The sequence below is a fragment of the Chiroxiphia lanceolata genome, chromosome 4, assembly GCF_009829145.1.
Source record: "Chiroxiphia lanceolata isolate bChiLan1 chromosome 4, bChiLan1.pri, whole genome shotgun sequence".
Classification (NCBI taxonomy): Eukaryota; Metazoa; Chordata; class Aves; order Passeriformes; family Pipridae; genus Chiroxiphia; species Chiroxiphia lanceolata.
This window is the reverse complement of record NC_045640.1, coordinates 47,769,208-47,791,163: the sequence shown is the minus strand read 5'-3', so window position 1 is coordinate 47,791,163 and position 21,956 is coordinate 47,769,208. Positions and strand designations below refer to the sequence as shown.

General features: G+C 41.3%; 1 protein-coding gene across 1 annotated transcript; it reads left to right on the top strand.

Moving 5' to 3' along the window:
* The first annotated feature begins 209 nt into the window (after positions 1–209).
* Positions 210–16,760, top strand: FAM241A (family with sequence similarity 241 member A). The gene is made up of 2 exons (XM_032686460.1): positions 210–327; positions 12,952–16,760. The coding sequence occupies exons 1-2, from the start codon at positions 217–219 to the stop codon at positions 13,195–13,197; spliced, it is 357 nt and encodes a 118-aa protein (XP_032542351.1). The 5' UTR covers positions 210–216; the 3' UTR covers positions 13,198–16,760.
* The last annotated feature ends 5,196 nt before the right edge of the window (positions 16,761–21,956 follow it).

Genomic DNA, 21,956 nt, shown 5'->3' with positions numbered 1-21,956 from the left:
CCGGCTTGAACTAGCAGCAAGCAGCTCTCCGATCCCACTCGGGACCCGGCAGCAGGAGGTTCCCCGCCCCGGGCCCCCCCAGTCCCGGCGCGGGGCCGTGCCAGGGGCCGCCCCTCGCTCTCCGCGGCGCCGCCCTCCCGCCGCTCCCCGCGCCCCGTGACGGCCCCGTCCCGCCCCGGCAGCGGCGGGAGCGCGCTGCGCTGGGCCGGAGGAGCCATGGGCTCGGCGGCGGAGCTGCTGCCGCCGCCACCACCGCCGCCGCCCGGGGAATGCGAGCGGGAAGCGGGGGCGGCGGCCACCCGGCACCGGCGGCGCCCGGAGGAGCAGGTGGGTGTCAGCCGGCGAGGGGGCTGGGAGGGCGGCCCGCGGCCCCGGGGCTGCCCCGCCGTCGGGCAGCGGGAACCCGTGAACGCCTTTTGGTTCCTCTCCCGTGGCGTTCCCGGTGCAGCCCACGCGGGTGAATCGCTCCCGGGTAACGCTCCATTGCGGCGGGGCTTATGCAACCCAGCCGAGCTGCGTGGGGCTGCCCACGCGTGATGCTGGAGGATCCCCCCGGTGGGCCCGCCTGAACCTCCTTCTTCCCTCCGGGACGCTTAGTTCGGCTGGGAGAGGGTGGGAGCAGATGGCTCCCGCACGGCATCCACGCTTATCTCGCTGGAAATAACCGGGGTGCTCTTGTCATCCCCGGAATTCCCCAGTAGTTTAGCTCTTGTGTTCCTTCACTTGAATATTTTAAGCTTTTAGTCTCTTTATTGCTTCTGAAATTTAATCAATTGTAATTGGAGAAAACCACCAACTCTTTTTTTGCTTGGTTGGTTGGTTGGTTTTTGTCTGCTTTCTTCAGAATTTACGTCTTTATTGCACGGAAGTGGGTTTTTTGCTTAGGGAATGAAAGGACCGTTTCCCTATTGTTAACTGTAAACTGGCTTTCCATGCACCCTTTGTTTTGTAGACAGCATCGTCCCGGTGTTTAGACAAAGGCGGTGCTCTAAATGCGCCTTTATTGATGTTTTATTTAAAGAAAAGAAGAACATTTTTTGTTGAAGATTCTTGTAAGATGCTCTCCACTTAACCATGAATGAGCCCTTTCACTGATAAAATAGCTTAATATTTGGAAGCATCTGGTAGTACTTGCCAGACATTACATCTAGAAGTGGGCTACTGAAATATGCTGGTACTTGAGAATTCACTGGGTCACCATTTACGTAAGTCAGTGCATCTTCTTGTCCCTTTCTCTAGAAAAATAGTGCAGAGCAGGGCACATACCTGAATGTAGCGTAAGGACAAACTCACCCGAGAGAGGCTCAGCAGTTCCCGTCTCTCTGTCCTTAAGCCCTCCTGCAGGATATCGCAGGAGGAGAGTCAGGAATACTTGCTGGTTCTTGTTGCTGTCTTCCCTGGAAAAAGACGTTAAAAAGTTGCATTAGATCATCTCATCTGTTCTTTCTCTCAAACTGGTTGTAACTCTTTACTGAGGAGATTGCTCCCTGCAGGTTACCACTGCTTCTTAGTGACCGGTGTGGTGGTCTTTCTAGGGGATGGTGCATGCTGAAGAACTGCCTTCCAACGTTCCCTAAACACATTTTAAAATGAAGTTGGTATAAAGGTACTGCTTGGTTGGACACAGGCACACGTGGTTGAGAAACTCTCTATTGGCTTTTCTCAGACACAGGTAGTGATCCTGGCCCTTTCTGACAAGTTGGGGCATAACAATAGGATACCAAGGCAGAAATTTTAAATAGGCCACAAGGCAGGAGGAGAAAATCCTTCCTGTTTACTGGAAATATTTCACTGTTGTAGCATGGAGTAGTTTTTCTCCATACTGAGGTGCCAGCAGCTGGACAAATAATAAACTAGATTTAGAAATAAGGAATATGAGTTACCTTTATTTAATATGCATAGAAAATGTGAATGTTGTATAAAATAGCAGTAAAAAATAATCATAATTTGATAAATAAATAGGAGTATTTTATTTTTATGTGTGGGGAAGGCCAAAGCTAGGTGAGGAGTTGGTGGTGCCTTCACTTGCTGCAGACTTTGACAGAAAGTCCCAGATTCTCTTGTTCAAGAGAAGAACAGACATATAGCTTGACTTGGAGGTCTCCTGTGTCAGCAAGGCTAGTCACGTGCTGTACTTCTTTTGCTTTCGTGAATGTGTTGATATTTCTCTCAAAATAATCAGTAGCCCCTGCCCTTTTTTGCCCTCATGGAAGGGCTGTTGCTGAACACTGCTGTTCCAGCAGGCAGGAATCCTGTTTCCAGGCTGAGTCCTTACTAGAGTACCTCATGGAGGCCCAGCACTGTCGCTGTGTTTGCTGAGGGTGTTTGCACTGTTAACAGACTCTGATCCTCAACTCATGTTTTCCTGTTTCACATTCTCTCCTGAAGTATAAATGCGTGCGCCACCTTAGTGGTATGTGCAGTGCAAAAGAAAGGAGTCAAAGTCTGCTCTGATGGTGGTGTAAATTCTTACTTCTCTCAGCTGGTGTGAAGTAAAGCCTGCTTGAGAGCAAATCCTTTGGCCTTATTTGAGAGGATTTTTTAGGTGAGGATCGGAGGCTACAAACCTGGGCATTATTTGTTTTTCCCGTTTCCTGGAAAATAAGCTCAGTTTGTGTAAGATCATATCTTGGAGCATAATGCTGAAGGAATACCTTCCTGACAAGCAGGACCTAAATAATAATGTATACACCCTATAATATTTTCTAAGAGAGAGTACTCTGTAGGAAATGTCTACTTATTTAATGCCAAACCCTCTGGGTGTAATTTTTTATTGAAGCTTATTATTATGTCAGCAAGGACATGCTTAGTGAAATTACTGACAGGCACGTTTTTAAAAAAATGGGAGGATATGTACCTAAATTTTATACATAGCCTTTGGAATTCATTATTTGCATAGACTAGAATTACTTCAGTGATTAGATTTGAGAGCTGAACTGGATGCTAATTTGATTAATATCCTTTGTAGGTTTGCATGCAAAGATGAAAATAATTACACTTACTGTAGTATTCAAAGCACTGCAGAACCTGGGTAGTTTCTTCCACCTTTCCTTTATTGCACTGCTGGGCTTCACAAGTGGTACATGAAAGCACCAAAAGATTTAGCTGTTCCTGAAGCTGTGGGGGCAGGTTGCTGCTTTGCCCTGCAAGTTCACAATTTTTTCCTAACTGTTGATAGTTATTAGTCAGACACACAGATTGTCCTGTATTCTCAGCATCACTACAGGTAAGGATCAAATCTCCTTCCCTAACCCACTTTCTAAAATAGGTTAGCCACTGTCACATTAGTGCAGTCTAAATCTCATCAACACCTATAAATTAAACCATGAAACAAGAATAGAAAAGTGTGTTGTAATAATAAAAGGTGATGCAAAACTCCTGCATTTGTGTCTTCTGCATCTTGCACATGCCATACAGCAAGGGGTGAGGTGGTCTTAGCAGCAGATACAGCACCTGCTCTGTCCATAAGCAATTTGAAGCCAAACTGTCACAGCAGAGTTCCTGAAAGCTGTGGCACTGTGGCTTCCTTCAGGACTGAAAACTGTCTGTCTGGGAAGTAATGGGATTTAGTTTCTCATAATCAAAGTTGAAGGCAATGGCAGAATCTCCAGTTGCTTCAGTGAGGTTGGGATCTCCACCTCACACTGGATTTGCATACATAGAATCCAAAGTGCTGTTAAAGTGTAAACCCAATGCTTCAAGAAAATGTCTAAGTGCAGAGTTAATATGTGATATGTGTATTCGAAAGTAGATTAAATTACCTTAGATGATCATCTTTTCATTAACCTGAGTTTGTAACCCTTTGGTATGTTTTATTATTATTATTTTAACAGTGTTTTATCTCTATAAGTGGAGTATTTTATCTTCTAATAGATGACATCAGATTTAGAGGTGCTATTACAAAAGGGCTTGGGTGTTTCCTGTTGAGAATTATGTTGAGGAGGTTTGGGTGTCTTAACTAAGTTCGAGTCCTGAACTTTTTGTATAAGTCTCGAGTATCACTAGTATTTCCTCAGCATGGGAAGAATGAGCAGAAACAGAACTAGAGGATAATATCAACACATTTGTGGTATCCCTTGTGTAAATGCTTAATTGTTCATCAGACTGTAGAATGGATGTATGCTGTGTTGCACAGTATGGTATAGTTTGTCATAACTCAGTAGCAGCCGAGAATGTTTTGAAGTGCACTTGTATATGTGGAAACTGATGCCTAAGGCTAGAAACCTATTCCTGATTTATTCTACAATGAGATAATCTGGAAATTGAAGTTTTTTCCTGCTTGCCATTTGGGATTTGTTTCTGAAAATAGTCATACCTGACAGAGAAGGCTTAATCCCAAATTTGTTCAGGCTCTACATATAATTTAAGTCTGCTGCAGAGGTTCATATCTACAAAATAATAGGTGATAGTAACTTTCTAAAAAGCATTAGTGTATTTTCTGAGGCTTGACAGCATTTGAAGAAAAAAAAAATTCAGCGTTTCAAACATAACTGTAGCACCTGCAGTAAGCAGGATAACATGCTCTGGTTGAATGATGTAAAGATCCCATTTTCTTAAAGAAAAAAGTAGTCTGGAGATAGAAGCAAATAGAAATCCTTTCTTTAAAAGACAAAATTAACAGCTGTTTCATTTTAGCAAGCCAGTGCATTGAAACCATGCTGAACATACAGGGATCGAAAGCCTTTTGCTGGGTCAAGCTGACCAGTTTTAGTGGGGGAACCCTGATAAACAAAATCCTATGGAAGTTTAGTGTTGCAGGTGTAAGGAAAAGATGAATTAGTACTGCATTTGATCTAGTTTCTATGTAAAATTGCAGCATGGATGGGATCAAGTTACAGGGACAGTAGTAGGAGCATAAGGAGGAGCATAAACGGCACCCAGAAATGGAGAAGAGAGACAGTAGATCTTTACATGGAGGCAGGCAGGTTTCCTCTCCCACAACCCTCCTGTGCTAGGTTCCTGTCTTTACACTTTCTTATTTGGTGCTGTATTAGTGGGGAAATTTACTCCCAAAATTATGGGACTCCAACACTTATTTTTGTGTTTATCAAGAGAAGCCTCTGTTTCTCTTGAAGCCATCTCTGCTCCACAAGTTAAGTATCTGGAAAAGCCTTTTCATCTCCTGTGCACAAAACCTCTCCTGGTATTTTGAAGTTTGTTCCAGCAACTGTTGATTCTAAACTTAAGTTGCTGTAAAGGCTGACTAAAGGGAATCCAGTGCTGTTGCTTTTCTTATGTTATTGCTTGTTTCTATAGAAACATCTTGTCTCAATTTTATAAATGATGTCTAGATTCCTGCTGTAAAATGAATGTTAACCCAATCTTTGGTTTGGAATCTTTCTATTTAAACTTCTTCTAAGTATGTCACTTTTATTGGTAGCTGCTGTACAGTGCTTTTGGTATAAAGATTTTTTGCTACTTTTCTTGCATTTGCTTCTTTTTCTCAGAGGAACAAGTTAAACTTAGTTTTTTTCTATCTTGTTTTTCATTTGGAAGTGAGGTATTTTTTTTTCTCATTTCCTAATCTATTAATCTTTTCATACTTAAATATCAGATTAAAATTAGCCCAGAGAAATGAACCTTGTTTGTTGTTTTTTTCCTCCAGACAGTTGAAATTGATTTTGTTGTCTTAATAGTCTGTTGGCTGAATATCAAGATCTTTTTACTGCTTACATTTCCAAGGTTAAATACTAATTGTTAGTTTTATGCTAGCAAAGGATACAAAGGGATACCGGTTTTTTTCCTGCTGTAGTAGAAGAGGAAGAAAATCAGAAACTTTTCCAATAAAATTATTTGCCCTTCTTGGGCAAATTTCACTTTCTTTTAGTTGAACATAAGATACCTTTTAAGTGTAGGAAAGCAGGGTGAAATCCTGATCACATGCCAGGTGTTACTAGTAACGAAACTGTCTCTTTTGCATATGTGGAGGAGTAGGAGGCAGAAAGCCTGCACCCACCCAACCAGTGCCTTGGCAGGGTTTTGTGCTGGTGCCCTGCGATGGGAGGCGGTGGTTCGGAGAAAGAGGAGGCCGTGACCTGAGAATTTGCTGTTCACTGCAGATCTCCAAAGCCTGTCCGTGGCAATACACTGGACAGTCAGATGGCTGAGTACCAGCAAGATTTTAGTACGGAGCGATTCGTTCCTCCAGGACTAAAATGGCTGGTTATTCAGCTACCAAATACTTGTAGCTGTGTGTTGGCTGATACGGATCCCCATCTGCACGCAGCAGAACTTGGTCTCTTTATTTTGGAGGGAAGGGAGCTTGTGGTTTCTTCCATCCTGGTCTCTCTTATCTGCTCACTTTCGTCTTGTATTTTCCTTAAGGTTGGTCCTAAAGTGCTTTCAGTTTTAGTTTGCATCCTCTAAAAACAGATGACTCTGTGATGCACTCGCTTCTGAACATTAATGTCCCAGCTTTCAAAAATATACGAGTATTTTTCAGTAAGTTAGCATGTCCATTAAGTCGGATCTCACTGGCTTTTTTGACATTTAAGTGTCTGTGGGCTTCAGCTAGCAGACACACCACCTGTTCCCTGGAGTAAAAATAACCACAACTGGAGTAAAATAGATAGTGAGCAGTTAAATCATGCAGAAGAAACTTTTTACTTGGAAAAAAAAAAAAAGGTGAAATGTGCATGTGGGTATGTAAATGTGATATCCATGTGTTTTCTTTATTGCAGTTTTTTCTTAACATTTCTTTTAGATGATGTTAAACATGTTTACTACAAAACTCAAAAGGGGTTTCTTTTCTATCTAATGTGGAAATAAGTCTCTTAAATGTGCCATTCCTTTTTCTTTCTTTTATAACTGTACATGTGATGAATTGTGATCTGAGGTATGTCAAACAATTTGGAGATGCTGCTGCTTTTTTGTGCTGGAAGATGAATATTGTATATACCTTTGTGTCCTCTCTCTTTACCTTCTTTGCCCAGCAGCACTTCTTTGACTGTAAAACAATGTTTGTATGTGGAGAGTAATTATTTTCCCAGTCCATTGGACATTTCTCCTCCATTGTTGGAGTTCACATTTGTCTAATCCTGTTTCAGGCAGCTGATGCAAGAAAAGAGAAAATGATGGACTTATACTCAGTTTGGTGCTATTGTTGAGTGTGGGGTGGGAATTTTTCAAGTTGTCTGAGCTAGAGAAGATTGTTGAGGTTTCTTCAACTCATTAGTCATGAAAAATAGAAGAATGCTATGTGGTTTGGTTTGATGGATCTTATACCTTCAGAGTAGTTGAATGGATTTTTATTTTCTTATTCTAACAAAATACCCTGAATCTTCAAAAGTGGCACAGGTTTCTTATGTTCATCTACTTCCTCCCACAGAACAAAAGCAGTTGAACTTTATCCAGTTATTTCACTCAAATCAGTTACTTGGGTTTTTTTTCCCACACACACAAAAAAATCCCAAACTAAACATGCCATCACAAGATCCTTAGGCTGAGTGTGGAAAACTGTGGACCAAGCTGCTGCTTCATCAGGTGAAATACCCAAAAGACCATAACCATACCTGTTCTCCCCACAGCTAGTGCAGTGATGAGGTTACAGGACTGAGACTCCTTGTGGTTACTTTACAGCTGTTCAGTCCTCCCAGCAGAAAAAAATAAATGCTAAATCGGGGCTTCCATGCTCTTTTTGACTAGCCACAGGAAAATAACTTCCCAAGTGAGGCTCTTGTCCCCTTCAGATCCATTTGTGTTCTGCATCCTCCAAGAGCTTGGCAGACTTACTTGTCTTGGTGTGATCTGCAAATGGTCTGAGGCAGGAACTGTGTGCTCCCAGCAGTTTGAGAGGAAAAGACCTTGCGCTGGCTACATTACACTTAGGAGATGCAGACGGGTATCATCTGCATAAGCCATTGTGAAAAGTGCAGTGCCTAACTTTATCCTTCTCTCCCACTGAGTAGCATATGACTCCTTGCAAAGATGGCTTCTTTCCAGGGGGACAATATTCCAATGGGATCTCATGTGTCTCTGCGTGATCAAAACACCCCTTGATAGGAAGGGAATAAGCAAGAAAAGGATCCTCCTGTCAGATTGGTGTGAAGTGGCCTCTGCTTGTGACGTACCATGTGCTTTCCTGAATTTAGGAAGCAGTGAGTTTGAGTGGATGTGGTGGAAGTTTGCCATAAGGAAGGGTAGTTAGTGGTCAGAACATAGGGAATTTTGTGTGTTGTGTTGATGACAAACATAACTGGTAAAGCCACAACTGGATGTTAGTTGGGTTCAGCAGGATGAGTTAACTTTACCTTCTCTATTGTTTTAAAGCTAGTCAAGGAAAACATTCAATTACATGGGGGAATTTTTCAGAAGCACTTCAGGGATGTAGGAACATCAGCTGTGCTGGAAGCAGACAGAACTTGGGCTTAGTATCCCCTCTCTGACATCCTTATAGAGTTTAGTTCTGAAAAGAAGGTGATTTTATGGCATCCTGCATCAAATCTGAGAGGACATGTTATGATTCCCCCTAAAGTATCAAAGCCCCTAAGCCATTTGGCCATAAAAACTGGGAAAATTTAGTTACCACGTTCCTGTATAAAGTTTTTTGGAGTTCGGACCTTCAAGTTCTGACTTTCTGCCAGTAAACAGTGGAGGACAGCAGACAATGGCTTTGCTGATGAAAATGTGCCATTTCAAATACGGAGGGAAATTTTATAATACCAAATATCTGAAAAGACAAGAGGAAATGGGGGGCTTGATGGGCACCTTCATGTACCAGCGGGCTTGCAAAGGACATTGTGTATGCTAAGCAGTAGGGCAGATCAGATTCTTCCTCTTCTGTTCCATATGATAACTCTGTTTTTAAGTAAAGTAAAAAAACAGAAACCAAATATGAAATTGAGTATGGAGTACTGCATCCAGCTCTGGAGCCCCCAGCACAGGAAAGACATGGACCTGCTGGAGTGAATCCAGAGGAGGACCATGAAGATGCTTCGAGGGCTGGAGCACCTCTCTCGTGAAGACAGGCTGAAAGAGCTGGGGCTGTTCAGCTGGGAGAAGAGAAGGCTCCAGCGAGACCTTACAGCACCTTCCAGTACCTAAGGGAGGCTACAAGAGATTTGGAGAGGGACTTTTTACAAGGACATGTAGTGATAGGACAAGGGGGAATGACTTCAAACTGGCAGAGGGTAGATTCAGACTAGGTGATCCCAGTAAGTCTAAAATAAAATCTTTGATGTAAAATTTATTTAAATTACAGTAAGAAGTAATTCATTACAGTAATTTGATAAGAAACATTAGGTTAGGAAACAAATGCAATCAGCATTTCTAATACATTCTGATTTAGATTTATTCGCTCAGGAAAGCCCCATTCTCCTTTATCCTTCAGGAATAATACTACAGGTGTGTATTTAGTGTCTTTCAGCCAACTGGAGGAAGGAGGAGAGAGACGTTGGGGAGACAGTACTGCTGTACCTCTTTTCAGGAGATATTTTGGGCATGCATTAATCTATATCCATCTGTATCTCTGGCTGCACTTCTGTTCCCCAGTCCCTTTGCATTTCTTTGTCGCTCCTGTGTTCAAAGAGTGAGGAAAGGCAAACAAACTAGTGCAATTGAAGTGTCTCTCTCTTACATTTCCTCCTGCATTGTGGCAGATGAAGTCTGGGGGTGTCCCCTGCAAAGCACATGTTAGCTATAAGGAGAAGAGCCGCTGGGAAGGCCTGGAAAAAGCATGCTTTCTCTGGGGCTAGTTGCAGGCAAAGAAATTCCCTCACAGAAATGGTTCTTAAAAGTTATGAAGCCAAGGCTGGGTTGTTGATTTTTAAAACTAGCAACTTTGAAACAGAAACTTCTTGTGCTTTTAAATGAGGAAGTTTTGGTTTGGGGGGGGGTGTGCAGCTACTTGGAATGGATACATTTCTCTCTCAGCATTTTTTCTTTATGGTAGTGTCTGTCTGGCTTCAGGCTGATTCAGCAAGATTTAGTATGAAAACAGCCCTGTGAAAATAGTTCTGTAAAAATTAAGAGTCAGCTGGGAACTGCGTTTGCTAAGGATGGCCAATTTCTAAAAATGTTTAGAAAAGTACTTTTGGAAAAAAAAAAAGTATTTGGTTCTGAGGCTATGGTTTGAGAGCTACTGGCACATATATGGGATTGTGTGCCATTTTACTGTTGCCCTGAAAATTAGTGAGAAAAATTCTAGCTTATTTAACAGTCTTTAGTGATCTGGAGTATTTGCCCTAATAGCTCTATTTTAGCTACACCTCAGAAGAAAGGTATTTGCTCAGCATGTAAATTATTATGCAATAGTAAAGAAGAATATGCCATCAGTGTTTCACGGCTGATCATGTTTTCAGCTTCGCTTGCTTTTTGCTGAGTTGCCTGAAGCAAGATGTATTCAGCCTGAATTAACTGAAGCAGACTTTGAAGTCTTGAGAATCTTCACGATCATTTTGAAAGGTTTTGTAAGCTATTGAAAATATTTGGGAAAATTTGACAGTTGTTCAGTAATTAAACACATACTTGTCAGTCTGCACCTGGAAGCTGCCTTTGCATAATCGCTTTAGGAATTAATGAATCTACCCTTGTTTGAGAAGGTGAGGGTGAGGTAAATAAAAAATCAAAAAGACCTGGACTGCCTAAGTGAGGTGGAATTCACTCTGTACCCTGCTTAAGAGACTGCGTGCAGTCCTTGCTGTTACCTTATCAAAGCAGGAGGGGCTGCAAGCGAAATCCCATGTCCTACAGTTGCCTCGTACCAGGAGAGATGTTGTCAGCGTGGTCACGTAGAGTTAATCATGCTTAGCCCAGTGAGATGGAGCTTGCAGAGGAGCTTGCAGACACATTCCTGCTGGTGGCCTCCTGGCCAGTGCTGCATTGGGCTTGCTCTTTGCAAAGGCTCCCAGGAGCCTTTGTTAGTACCACTAGCAATCCAGAGACAAGGAGGTGATGCATTTGTTTCCCTCTCACTGGCTACTTTGCTAGAAAATGTAGTGATTTCTCCTGCAGACTGTTTCTCTCAGAAGTGATCTCTGCACTGCTTGACACGAGCTGGGAGTGCGCTCTGGTCCCACAGGCATATGCTCCCTCTGGTCTTTGCATGCAAGATGCAAATAAATATATTTTCCCTTCCTGGCACATCCTTTCTCTTTTCCCTAGTTGTTGTGATCAATATACCACTTAGCTTGTTTGGCTCCCTGTGCATTTTGGGAATGGAGAGATGAGAGTTCTTGTAGTAACATTGTGTTCCCAGCCCTGCCTAGTCTGCAGGAGCTCACAAGAGGCTCTGCCTTTCCGGAAGAGACTAATCTTGAAACACTGGAATTAACGAGTCAACATTTATTTGAATTAAATAAAGCACAGTTAAAGCCAAAAATGCTGAAAACTGGAGTTTCCACGCCCAGTAAGGAGGAGAAAATGATCTGGGTTTGAGAAGCAGACTGAAAGGAGACGAGGGGGTGTCTGGCTGCACGTAACCTCCAGTCCTGCAGTTCTCTACACCAGGCTCTTGTGTAGAACCGCAGAAAGAGTGAACACGGTGTTAGTTATGAATTAGTTATGAACACGTTACTATTTAGGCTTCCTGCACCCCTCCCTTTCTGGGATTCTGTACTGAAGCTTAAACCAGACTCTTTATGGATAAGCACATAAAAAAATATCCAAGCACTCTCAGCTGAGGGACTGTTGGGGTTTTGTTGGGGGTTTTTTTCAGTAGCAGCTGTGGAGCTTTACCCAGCCTTCACTCAGCAGGCAGGTTCTGCATCGTGGCCTAAAGTCTGGCCTAGAAAAACAGTAGTCTTCCTTTGGTCTTTGCTGGATGTCCTTCTGTGGGAATAGGAATTCACTTTGTTACTTGCTCTCTAATGGAGAGCCTGTCATTCCTGTGGGAGGGAATTTCTGTTTCTCTACCAAGGCCATGCCATGTAACAACGGATGCAGAATAGCTTTCATCCTTGGAAGACAGAACACATTTGCTTTGAATCTGGGAGTAGGCTAATTGCCCATAGAGTTTGCAGGCAATTTGTAGGACCCATTGATCAGTTGACTGAAATATTGATGAGTACCTGCTTCATGTGCTTTCATTGCTGCCTAATGGAAACATTAGGGGACTTACATTCATCATCTTTAAAGCATGTTTGTCCTGTCATACGCAAACAAAAGACAATAAGGCTTTGTGCAAAGGATCTCTGGACACTGGGAAATGAGAGATCTCAACCTCTTATCTAGTTGCAATTTACATGTTGAAACATTCACGTTTTCTGAAGTGATATTTAACTCTGTGATATCTTCATCTAAAGATGGTCTTCTGCCTTCCTATGCGTTTGTTCCACCACTTTTCACTTTGCAAAAAGTCCAGCACTTATTTCCCCTCCCCTTTGCTTTTTTGTACCACTACTTTGCATCTCTGCAGGCCTTTGGTCTGTCTTCCTTTGCCTGACTTGCATGGCTTCTTACGTCAACATTGGGATAGATGTTTGTCGCCTTGCCAGTTGAGTCCTGTGCCCTTCTTTCAGCAGTGATAGTAGCCCTTCAGTTCCCTTGTGTGAAATACTTCATAGTTCATGTTTAATAGTTTTGTATCATTCTTGTGGTTCTGAAGATATTCTGGAAATAATTTATAACAAATCTGCTTCAACTAAATCCCCTCCCTGAAATTACTGGCATCTCATTCCGTTTCGTTTGTCCTGACAACCACAGACAGGTTGCACAGACAGGTAAGATGTGTGACCTGCAGGAGAGCTTTACCCCTCTAGACTGGTATCTGGAGAGGAGACAGGCTATCATATGTTTTTAGCAGTACTTTAGTGTCCCAGGTTTGGAAAAGTGACATCGTTAACATTGTGCCAAAGTAACAAGCTACATAGCATTTTCAATATCTTGATTTAAAGAATAAATTTATTGCATGTGTATCTTAGTTTTATGCATTCAAACAGAAATAGATGAGACTTGTTCATAATGACAGTTATAAGATTGTACAACTTATTTCCTTATTTTGTCTTCTGTCCACAGGTCCAGCAAGAGCAAAGGAACCACACCACAGAACCTGTAATAGATGACTATAAAAAGATGGGGACTCTCTTCGGCGAACTAAACAAAAGCCTTATCAGAATAGGCTTCACAAGGATGTACTTTGGAGAACGGATAGTAGAACCTGTAATAATTATATTCTTCTGGGTTATGCTCTGGTTTCTTGGCCTACAAGCTCTTGGACTGGTTGCTGTTCTGTGCCTTGTCATTATTTATGTACAACAGTAAAATTTTATATAGATACTGTTCAGATTATGTATTTCGACACCATCACTATGTCAGTGGATTTATGTGTTTAAAGTAAATGGGCGGCATATCAAAAGCTGCAATGCTTCAAATTGCTGAAATTCCAACATTTGAGGTGAGGGGGACTAAAATTATGCATTTTAAGCCAAATCAGCAGTGCCCTCTTACATCTTTGTGGGGTATGGGGAAAGGAGATGTTTGTAATATAATGGTGTCAAATGTACTGTTTTCTGCACTCTTGGGGCCTCAGCCCGAACACTGGCTTTTTGTTGTCCACTCCCGTCTCCCCATCTTCTTGCTTTGTATAGTGTAAATTTCCTGTCTGATTTTAAGAGGATACTCGATGTGAGTGTCTTGTTTCACTGTTGGGGGAGGCTCATGTGCTGTTTGTTCCCTGAATCTGCATAATTTGTTAGTATTCTGCTGAAAAGCTGCATCTGCACAAGGGAGGTTTAGTAACAAACTACAATGACAAATAATCACAAAAGCATCTTTTGTTTGTATAGTTTATAGTAAGCTTTCCCCTAAGAAACAAGCTATACCAGCAAAATGCTCTTATACTAATATTAGTGACTGCACACAAGACTTCAGCTGTTGTTAAGGAGAAATTGCAGTCCTACATTGGCCAAGTGGTCTAATGCAGCTCTGCCTTGTTTTTTTGAAATGTACTCAGCTCCTGCTGCTATTTTTCTTTCTTTATTTTTTGTACTTGCTCTTTCCCCCAGCCCTCCTTCTTAACATAAATATTTGGATAATTCATGGAGTTTGTAGGTAGTTACAGCTGCAGTGCTGGAGAGTTGCCATTCCAGACGGCAGTGCTAGGATGTTGTCTGCTTCCTCTGGGTGGTGTGTGAAGTGTCTGAACAACCAGATATCAGACTAGATCTCTTAATGCTTCCCTGGTTTTGCAGTGTGGGCCCACATCAGCTAAAGCTTTGCTCACGTCAGCAAACCAGATCTGTTTCCTCATGCAGGGCAAGAATGTAGTTGAAACCAGGTGGTCATTTTATCTAGTAGTCTTAACTGATTCATTTCCACACTGGGCAACAAAAAATGCCTACCTATAGGTATATGTTATGGGCCACACAAATTAGGGAATAGGGTATATACATTCAAGAGTGGGTTCAAAATTCACTCTGACTCCCCAGGGGCCACACCAGGGGTGTACTGAATATTTCCAAGTTTGAAGAAAAACAGTAAAATGAAACAGAATCTTTAGTACTTCTACTTTATTACTACTACTAAATAGGCTACCAATTTAATAATTGGTGTACATTACTTTTACTAAGAAACTTAAATTGCAAAATTGACTTAATCTATGGTCCAGTGAAATTATATATTTACTTAAAGAAATGTAATAGGAGATGTGAAATTTACAGAAAATTACTTAAACTTTTGCAGCGACTTTTCCCTAAAGAACAATAAATTAGATCAACAATCAATTAGTTGAAAATGCTGTCTTAATCAGAGATTTTTGAAGTTAGGGGAAGTTTCGGTATGGTCCCAGTCCTGCAACTGGATTCTCAAGGCCAGCTTTATGCCTGCATGGACCACGTTGACTGCTAGGCTCTATTTCCAGGGCCTCTGGCCCCAGTCCTTATGGACTTTCCTGTTAGGGAAATAATTGTTATTTAGGGCAGTAAACATGAAGGCCCAGCTCCTTTAAAGTGTTTATGTACTGAAATGCCATCTGCAGACATGTCTCTGTGCTTTTCTAATGAGCATGTAGTTACCTTCTGAGGAGCTAGGTTGCCTTTCTGGATCTTCAGATGACCTTGACTGTGGATCTGAGAGGCTTTGCTGAACCGTCAGGACTGCAGGGAAGTGGGACTGAGGCCCCAGCTCTGTGGTCAGGTGGCAACCCGTGTTGATTGGCATGTAGTTAAATAGTTACACTTGTAGCTGGGAAATGTTGGACAACAGAAGGTGTTTCTGGATGCAGGGATTTGTTGTTCGCATCTGGAAGACCCAAAGCAAACAGCAAGTACAGGCTGAACTCGGAGGCAGGAGCTCTGTGCTCTAAAGTGCCTAGGGGTAAGCTTTGGGTTTGTTTCAAGTCCCCTAGAAGCAGAACATCTGTTTACACCTCTGCGTAATTTGTATAGATAGAATGGTGGTTTTATGTGTCTCCTGTGTAAGGGTTGTACTACAAAAGCATCCTGTCGTTAAAAGTAAAAAAAAAAAAGTTCTTTCTTTCTTCCCACAATCCAGTTACTGTTCAGAGGGTCTCATCTAATTCCTTTCATCCTGTAGGAAAAAGTGTGTCTGTGATACTCTTGTTGCAGTAGTACTCTTGTGTATAGAGGCTGTGCTGTGAGATGGCATGTGGTATTTCCTTGAGATGGTGATTTTGCTCTATACATATGGAACGGGGAACGGTGAATCATGAGTGTGACCAACAGCTTCAGTGAGAACATTGTTTATACATGTGTAACCTTTTAATATATGCATAACTGTGACTGTTGCACTCATGAATTCATTTCAGTTGGTCCTTTGCTGTTCATGTTATACATGTACTCTAGGGAAAAGTAGCTTTTGGACTGAGATTGTGTATAGTGAATGTCTTGTGTGGTTTCTCTTAAGGGTAACTTGCTATGTCTTGTCCTTCATGGAAGTTTTTCATTTTTAAAAATCTGAAAAAATAATCCTCCTAATAGTTGAGGAGGATTATTGTTGACTGAAAGTGGAAAAAGAAAAATAATGTATTGCATGGAAAATAACCCTGTCCTGTTCATACATTCCCTCATATATAAGAACTTATACTGAATTGTCTGTCCTAATTTTGTGCAATTACTATATTATCTCCCTCTCATTTGCAGGAAAGGAAAGAGGGGTTAAGGAAAAAGGGGGACTGAGTTAGAATCAGACATAAAGAGTGCAAAATGGAATGCGGTGAAACGATGCATATATGTGTCCAAAAAAATCTGGTCATAAATGTGTGTCAAAAGCAAAGATGAAATGGGTGAACAGTCATTGCCTTGTGTTCTTCATTCCATCCAGATGTAGCTGCAAGGCAGAGGAAGCACCAAGTGCTCAAAGGATGTCCCTAGCTAAAAAGCAGAAGGTTAATTTAAAAAAAAAAAAAAGTCAGTTTTACTGTTGCCTATATAGTAAAAATTGATAATGTTATTTATGGTGTTAAATGTTAATGTTCTTGATAGAACTGAAAGCACCTTTATGCATCTGTGTGTAGGACTGTATGAAGGAATTATGTCCCTTAAATCTGTGTTGAACAACAAACGATGCAGTTTCTGTTGGTCAGCGTGACATGGAAAGCGTTTTACATAACCTCGGTTTTTTAAAGGATGGACTCTTCAGTACTATTTCACACCTACCAAATGCATAAATGTTTGAACTACTGTGTACAGAGAAGAAACTCCACGTGCAGAAGAATCTTGGAGAACCCTGTTTGCACTGAAAAATCACCACATCAAAACTGTCCATATAAAAAGGAGAAATCATATTTCTTAAAAACTCTGTATTAAGTGAATTCTATGGAAAGCACTTTGTTACTCTTTCTAATAAAAAGTATTGCCATCAATGAACCTGTGAATTCTTTATGGTGATTTGTTCAATGTTACATGGGTCCTTTCAAAATTTCATGTTAGGCCCAGATGAAATGGGGCAATGTTCAGATAACTGCTGAAATCAGTTCACTTGCAGCTAGAGGAGAAAAAACTGCAGTACAGGAGCTGAATAAACTGCACCAGGTCTGTGTGGTTGTGTGCAGCAAATTATGCTGCACCAAAAAGCAATAAATAGTAGAGCAAGATGTTAACAAATAATGGTAACATTTCGTTGTAAAGTAGATTTTAGTTCACAGCATATCTTGTTTTGCATCTAGAGCAGCCTCTGAAGGAACCAGATGTAGTCAAGGATGTGAAAAATCCTTTGAAGTGACAATTGGTGCGCCACAGAAAGGTTTGAGGATTTTTATTGGTTTTTTTTTAAATATGCATAGAACAGTAAATGGTTCAAAACAAATGTACTTTTAACTGTTGTTTTTGCTTTTTTCTGCAAGTCAGAAAGGTGTTCATTCTGCCAGATCCAACAGATACTTAAATGTATCTGTGTTGTTCAGGATGCACAGTGAGTTAAGCAGTTAAGGGGTTTTTTTAAAGTAGCAAAGTTGAATTTTGGTCCTTCAGACTCTCATTGGTGGATGTGCACAGAAGAAGTAAGGCTTATTCCTGAACAAATTCAAGCCTTAAGGTTTTATCTCAGTTGAAGTATCTTTGTCAGGCCTTTTATAGGGTGCATGCAAATTCAAAAACAATCTCTGTTTGATTCTTTCCATCCTGGGCTTTACTCTAGGTTTTGGGAACTTTATTTCTTAGCCTCTCCCCTCTGCCAGAACTTAGCTTCATCCCCTTTATACATTCCTCCTTTCACTCTGTAGTGTTGCCTTCTCTAGAGATGTTCACTTTGAACAGTCTCTCTCTGTGCCAAAGGTTCAGGCTATTTCATCATTCAGTCTTCTTAAAAGCTACCTAGACAGAAAATCTATTTTCAGATGGGTATTTTGTTTGTTTTACTGTGTGCACGCTTAACAACAGAAGGGAGGAAATTAGAGAGAGGATTATTAAAAAATATTCATAAGCTGGTTAGTCACTTCATTTTTTGCAGTGCTTATCTGCTGGTTTAGATGATGGTTAATGAACTGCAATGTGCTGTCACCAAAGGTCCAAGAGAGTGTTGCAAACGTGTAGGGTAAGGAGCTGTTGATAGGTTGGCATCAGGATTTTGAAAATCGATGGGACAAGCAGTGTTTGGCTCAGGGTTGTTTCAAGCTTAAACAGGCAGGTAGACTTCTAACTTCCCTTAACTCCTGCCAACGCCTCAGTTATTTCTGAGAATGTCTCCAAATGCATATAAAAATCATCAGTATTCCTTCTACATGCTGAAGAAAACTGAACTTTCATCAGCTCTGTTTTACACAGAGGAGCCAAAGAGGATGAGAATGGGAAAGGGGAATTGGACTTAGCATTTTTTAACTTGCATGCAAGCTTGTGGTCTTTTCAAATTATAGTCTTGTACTATCCAGATAATGTTTGTGTCTTGTATGCAGTTGTCACAAGTCTTTTATGCCCCCCAGCCTATATGTGTGTTTTCCAATTAATACGGAAATGAAGCAGCTGTGATAATACATGCTTTTTCCCAAGCAATTTATTGAAAACTACACATCCCTTCTCAGGTGGCAGGAGGGATGTGACTGGATAAAGCCCTTCTGATGACAGGAGCTGTTCTTGGTGCAGTCTCAGGGTCACCATCTCTCTCCCAGGGTACAGCAGGCTACCAGAGTGCTAGGGAAACATCTTGCCCAGTCCCAGGCACTGTTGAAATATCTGGAATCCAAGTGGCATGGAAGGAGAAGGACTGTTACATACCACAGTCCAAGGGATCTGATCAGACAGTGTTTCAGACAAAGCTGTTACAGAGTACCGTATATAGATTTTATGTTCTTTAAATGAAATTTAATTAAGCCCCATTGTTTCTTGGCTTGTCCTGGTGCATCACCTCGTGTTCAGAATGAATGTTGCTTGCAGCAAATGGTTCTGCTTCTGGAACCCATCTGTGTCTGTGGGCATATTTTATATGTACCATTTAGCATTAATTGCATTTTAAAGCATTACAAGGGAAAAGGGCTCATCTTCCAGTCGGCATTTGGATGAGGGTTTAATTAATACATGTGAGAAGGGAACCAAATTAGTCACTGGCACACTGATGAGGGCTTCCTTTTAGAGGAAAAAGCTGCTAACTGATGTATGGGTAATGAATGTACGAGAGACAGGGGTTTGCATACTGTCCAGAATGGGTGGTGGAAAGTGACCGTTTTTCTACCCTAGTTCACAAATTAATTATCTGTTTTTAAATGTAGCTATCTTCCTTAAGTAGCTGGAACATACTTCCTGGGTACAAGAAGTCAGTAGCAAGGAAATGAATTATTAATTAAGGAAAACCCTTGGTCAACCAAAATCCTGGTCTGTAACGGGAAGTCTCTTCTTGACTTGAATGAAATTTGAGTTCTTCAGTGTTTGGGGTTATTAATTCTTTATCTTGAATATTTTACCTGGTTATTGTTTTAAATCATTCTTTCATTCATGTTCTTTCTAAAAGTTGTTAATATCAGTCCAAAATTCTTGAAAGCCACTTCACTGTCAATAGCTGTTACCAGTAGGGCTGTAGGTAGCCCATGCATGTGGAATGGCAGGTCACGGGGAGAGACTTGTGTGTCTTTAGTGCTACCTGGCTGGTGTCACAAAGCCTTTGCTGTCACTTTCTGTATGTATCTTGTTAGGTGTTGAACAAAAGCTCACATTAGCCAAGTACCTGATTTCCTTGGGCATTTCAGCCCTCTGAGCTTGGGACTTTATGCTGCTGAACAGACTCACTCTGCCCATCTCTACACAGCTGGGCACTCACATAACTGTCCTTCACTTCCTGCTGAGAGTGGAAATACCATCTCACTCATGGGTCATGTCCTCATCCTAATAAGATTAGGAAAAGTGTGATCATACAATTTTCTGGACAGAACAAACATTTCTATGCCTCTCTGAGAAGCTTCCTGTTGCAGAGAGGGAAAAATAATTAAGTTTTGAGTCTGCTGCCCATTTTTGATGCTTAGCGGATAAGAGAACCAAAGGCATGCAACTGTTTGAATATTATTTTTTTTCCATTTTGATATCCAGTTTCTTCATTCCATCTGTGATTAGAGAGATAAAAGAGTATTTGTTTGAGCTCTGTTATCAGTAGAGTTAACTTGGCTCTTAGTTAGTCTTATCCCAAGGTCTTCAGCAGGTACATAAGAATTGCTATATTTTTTATCTTCAGTCTGTTTTTTCTTGTTCTGATGCATCAGCTTAGATTTTTTTATTTTTTTTTTAAAGAAAGCCAGACATGTTTTGGGGAGAGTCTGTACCTTGCCATGGATATACCTCAGTGGTGATGAGACTGTTGGACAATTTAGTGTTATGACCCTGCATTTGGCAGGGGTTTTGTCATCATTGAGACCTGCCTGTCTTGTCACCTGGGCTTCACCAGCTGTAGGGTGTGAGGGGTTCTGTGCTAAGAAGCAGGTAGGGTTTAAACTGTAGTTAAGGCTTGAGATTATTAGTTAGTTGTGCAGCGAGAGCTTTGCTGCAGTTTCCTGGGAGACAGTTGTGTTGTAATGACAGTGTTTTGCAAGGAACTCGAGAAACTGAGCTAAAGAAAAAAAAAATTCAGTGCATTTTTATATTCTCCACTTAAATTTTGAAACTGGTAGCACAGATCCTTTTTGATGTTACCCTTCTCTCATCGTTTCTGAAAGCTTGCTGATTGCCACCTTTATTTTTCCACTTCAAATTACTGTGTAATACAGAAAGTAGAGGGAGAAAAAAGTGTAGCTATTCCCAAATAGAATGTACTTGCTTCCAGCGTAGTGGTAGTGTGCCGATTTTTCCTCCCTAAGTGCTTCAGAGTTCTTCTGGGGAAACTCAGAAACTATTTAACTCAGAATCAGCTCTGCTTCTGTCTCATTGTAGGTGTCGTTTCCTTTGGCTTGCTTTGAGGAGTAGCATTTTAAAGCAGGTTTCTGACTGAGCTTATTTGAGACTGCTGATGAAAACTCCCTTTGAATCTTCATGATGATTTTGCAGAGAAGGGCTTTGGGAAGAATTCCTAAAGAAAAATAAGAGGACAAGACCAGTTAGAGCAGGATCAAGAGCAATGTTGTGGGTGGGATATGGGCCTTCCATTGCGACTTGAATTTGACCCTGGGGACTTTATCTGAAAGCCACAAAATCACTGTGAAGATTCAAAGGGAGTTTTCAGCCTGCAATAACCTCCCCTGTAACACAAAGTCATGAAGAGGTGTGTCAGAAATAAGATGCTTAATTATCATGGGAACTGGTAAGATACAAAGGGGTTTTCTTGGAGTTTCCCATAAAACACTGAAGTAGTGAAATCTTACATTCTCTTCACTTTCAGCACTGTTAATGATTTATTTGCTACATGCCTGGTGGGTTATTGGGGTTTTTTTCCCCCACACTTGTAGTCAATGAACATTAAACTTCTATCTCCTGAGTAGTGTTGAGCTCTAATGTTTTCCATCTTGACATTTTTGTATTATGTTTTTATTCGATCCATTGTCATTCAGTCCACTGTCATTCCTAACCAGCTGAAAGCTTGTTAAATGCTGCTGTTGACACAGGACAGAGGGCAGTCATCCTGCTCAGTAAAATGTCCTTCTGTTGCCCTGTGTCAGCCTGGAGTCCAAGTTGTGTTTACAGCAAGGCTTATGCCATAGTGGATTTGAAGCAAATCTGTGTCCTGGCTTTTTGGCACCCCAGGAAGAAAGCCATCAGGACAGTCTCATGACAGTGCTGCTCTGAAGGCTAATGTGTTTCTTGACAGAAGTCACCTGCATCTCCAGTGACCTTAAATAGGGCAGGCACATGCTGCCTTTCCTCTATCTCTGTGCTGGTTCGTGGGCAAGGGTAATTCTGGCTCTTTATGGGCTTGTAAAGCCTTTGCCTAGATTTCTGGCTGACAGTTTGTTTAGGTGGAATGCTTTGCCAAGTGTGTAGTTGCATGGACTAAAATAGAACAGGCTCTGAACTTTAAAAACCAGCTAAGCGTAGATTTATGATTTTCTCCTTTGGGGCTTTTTATAAGGAATACATAGAATAGTTTATTTCTCAAATAGAAGTGGCATTTGAACTACTCTTTTGTAAAATGAAAACACAGCAAGTCTTTAAATA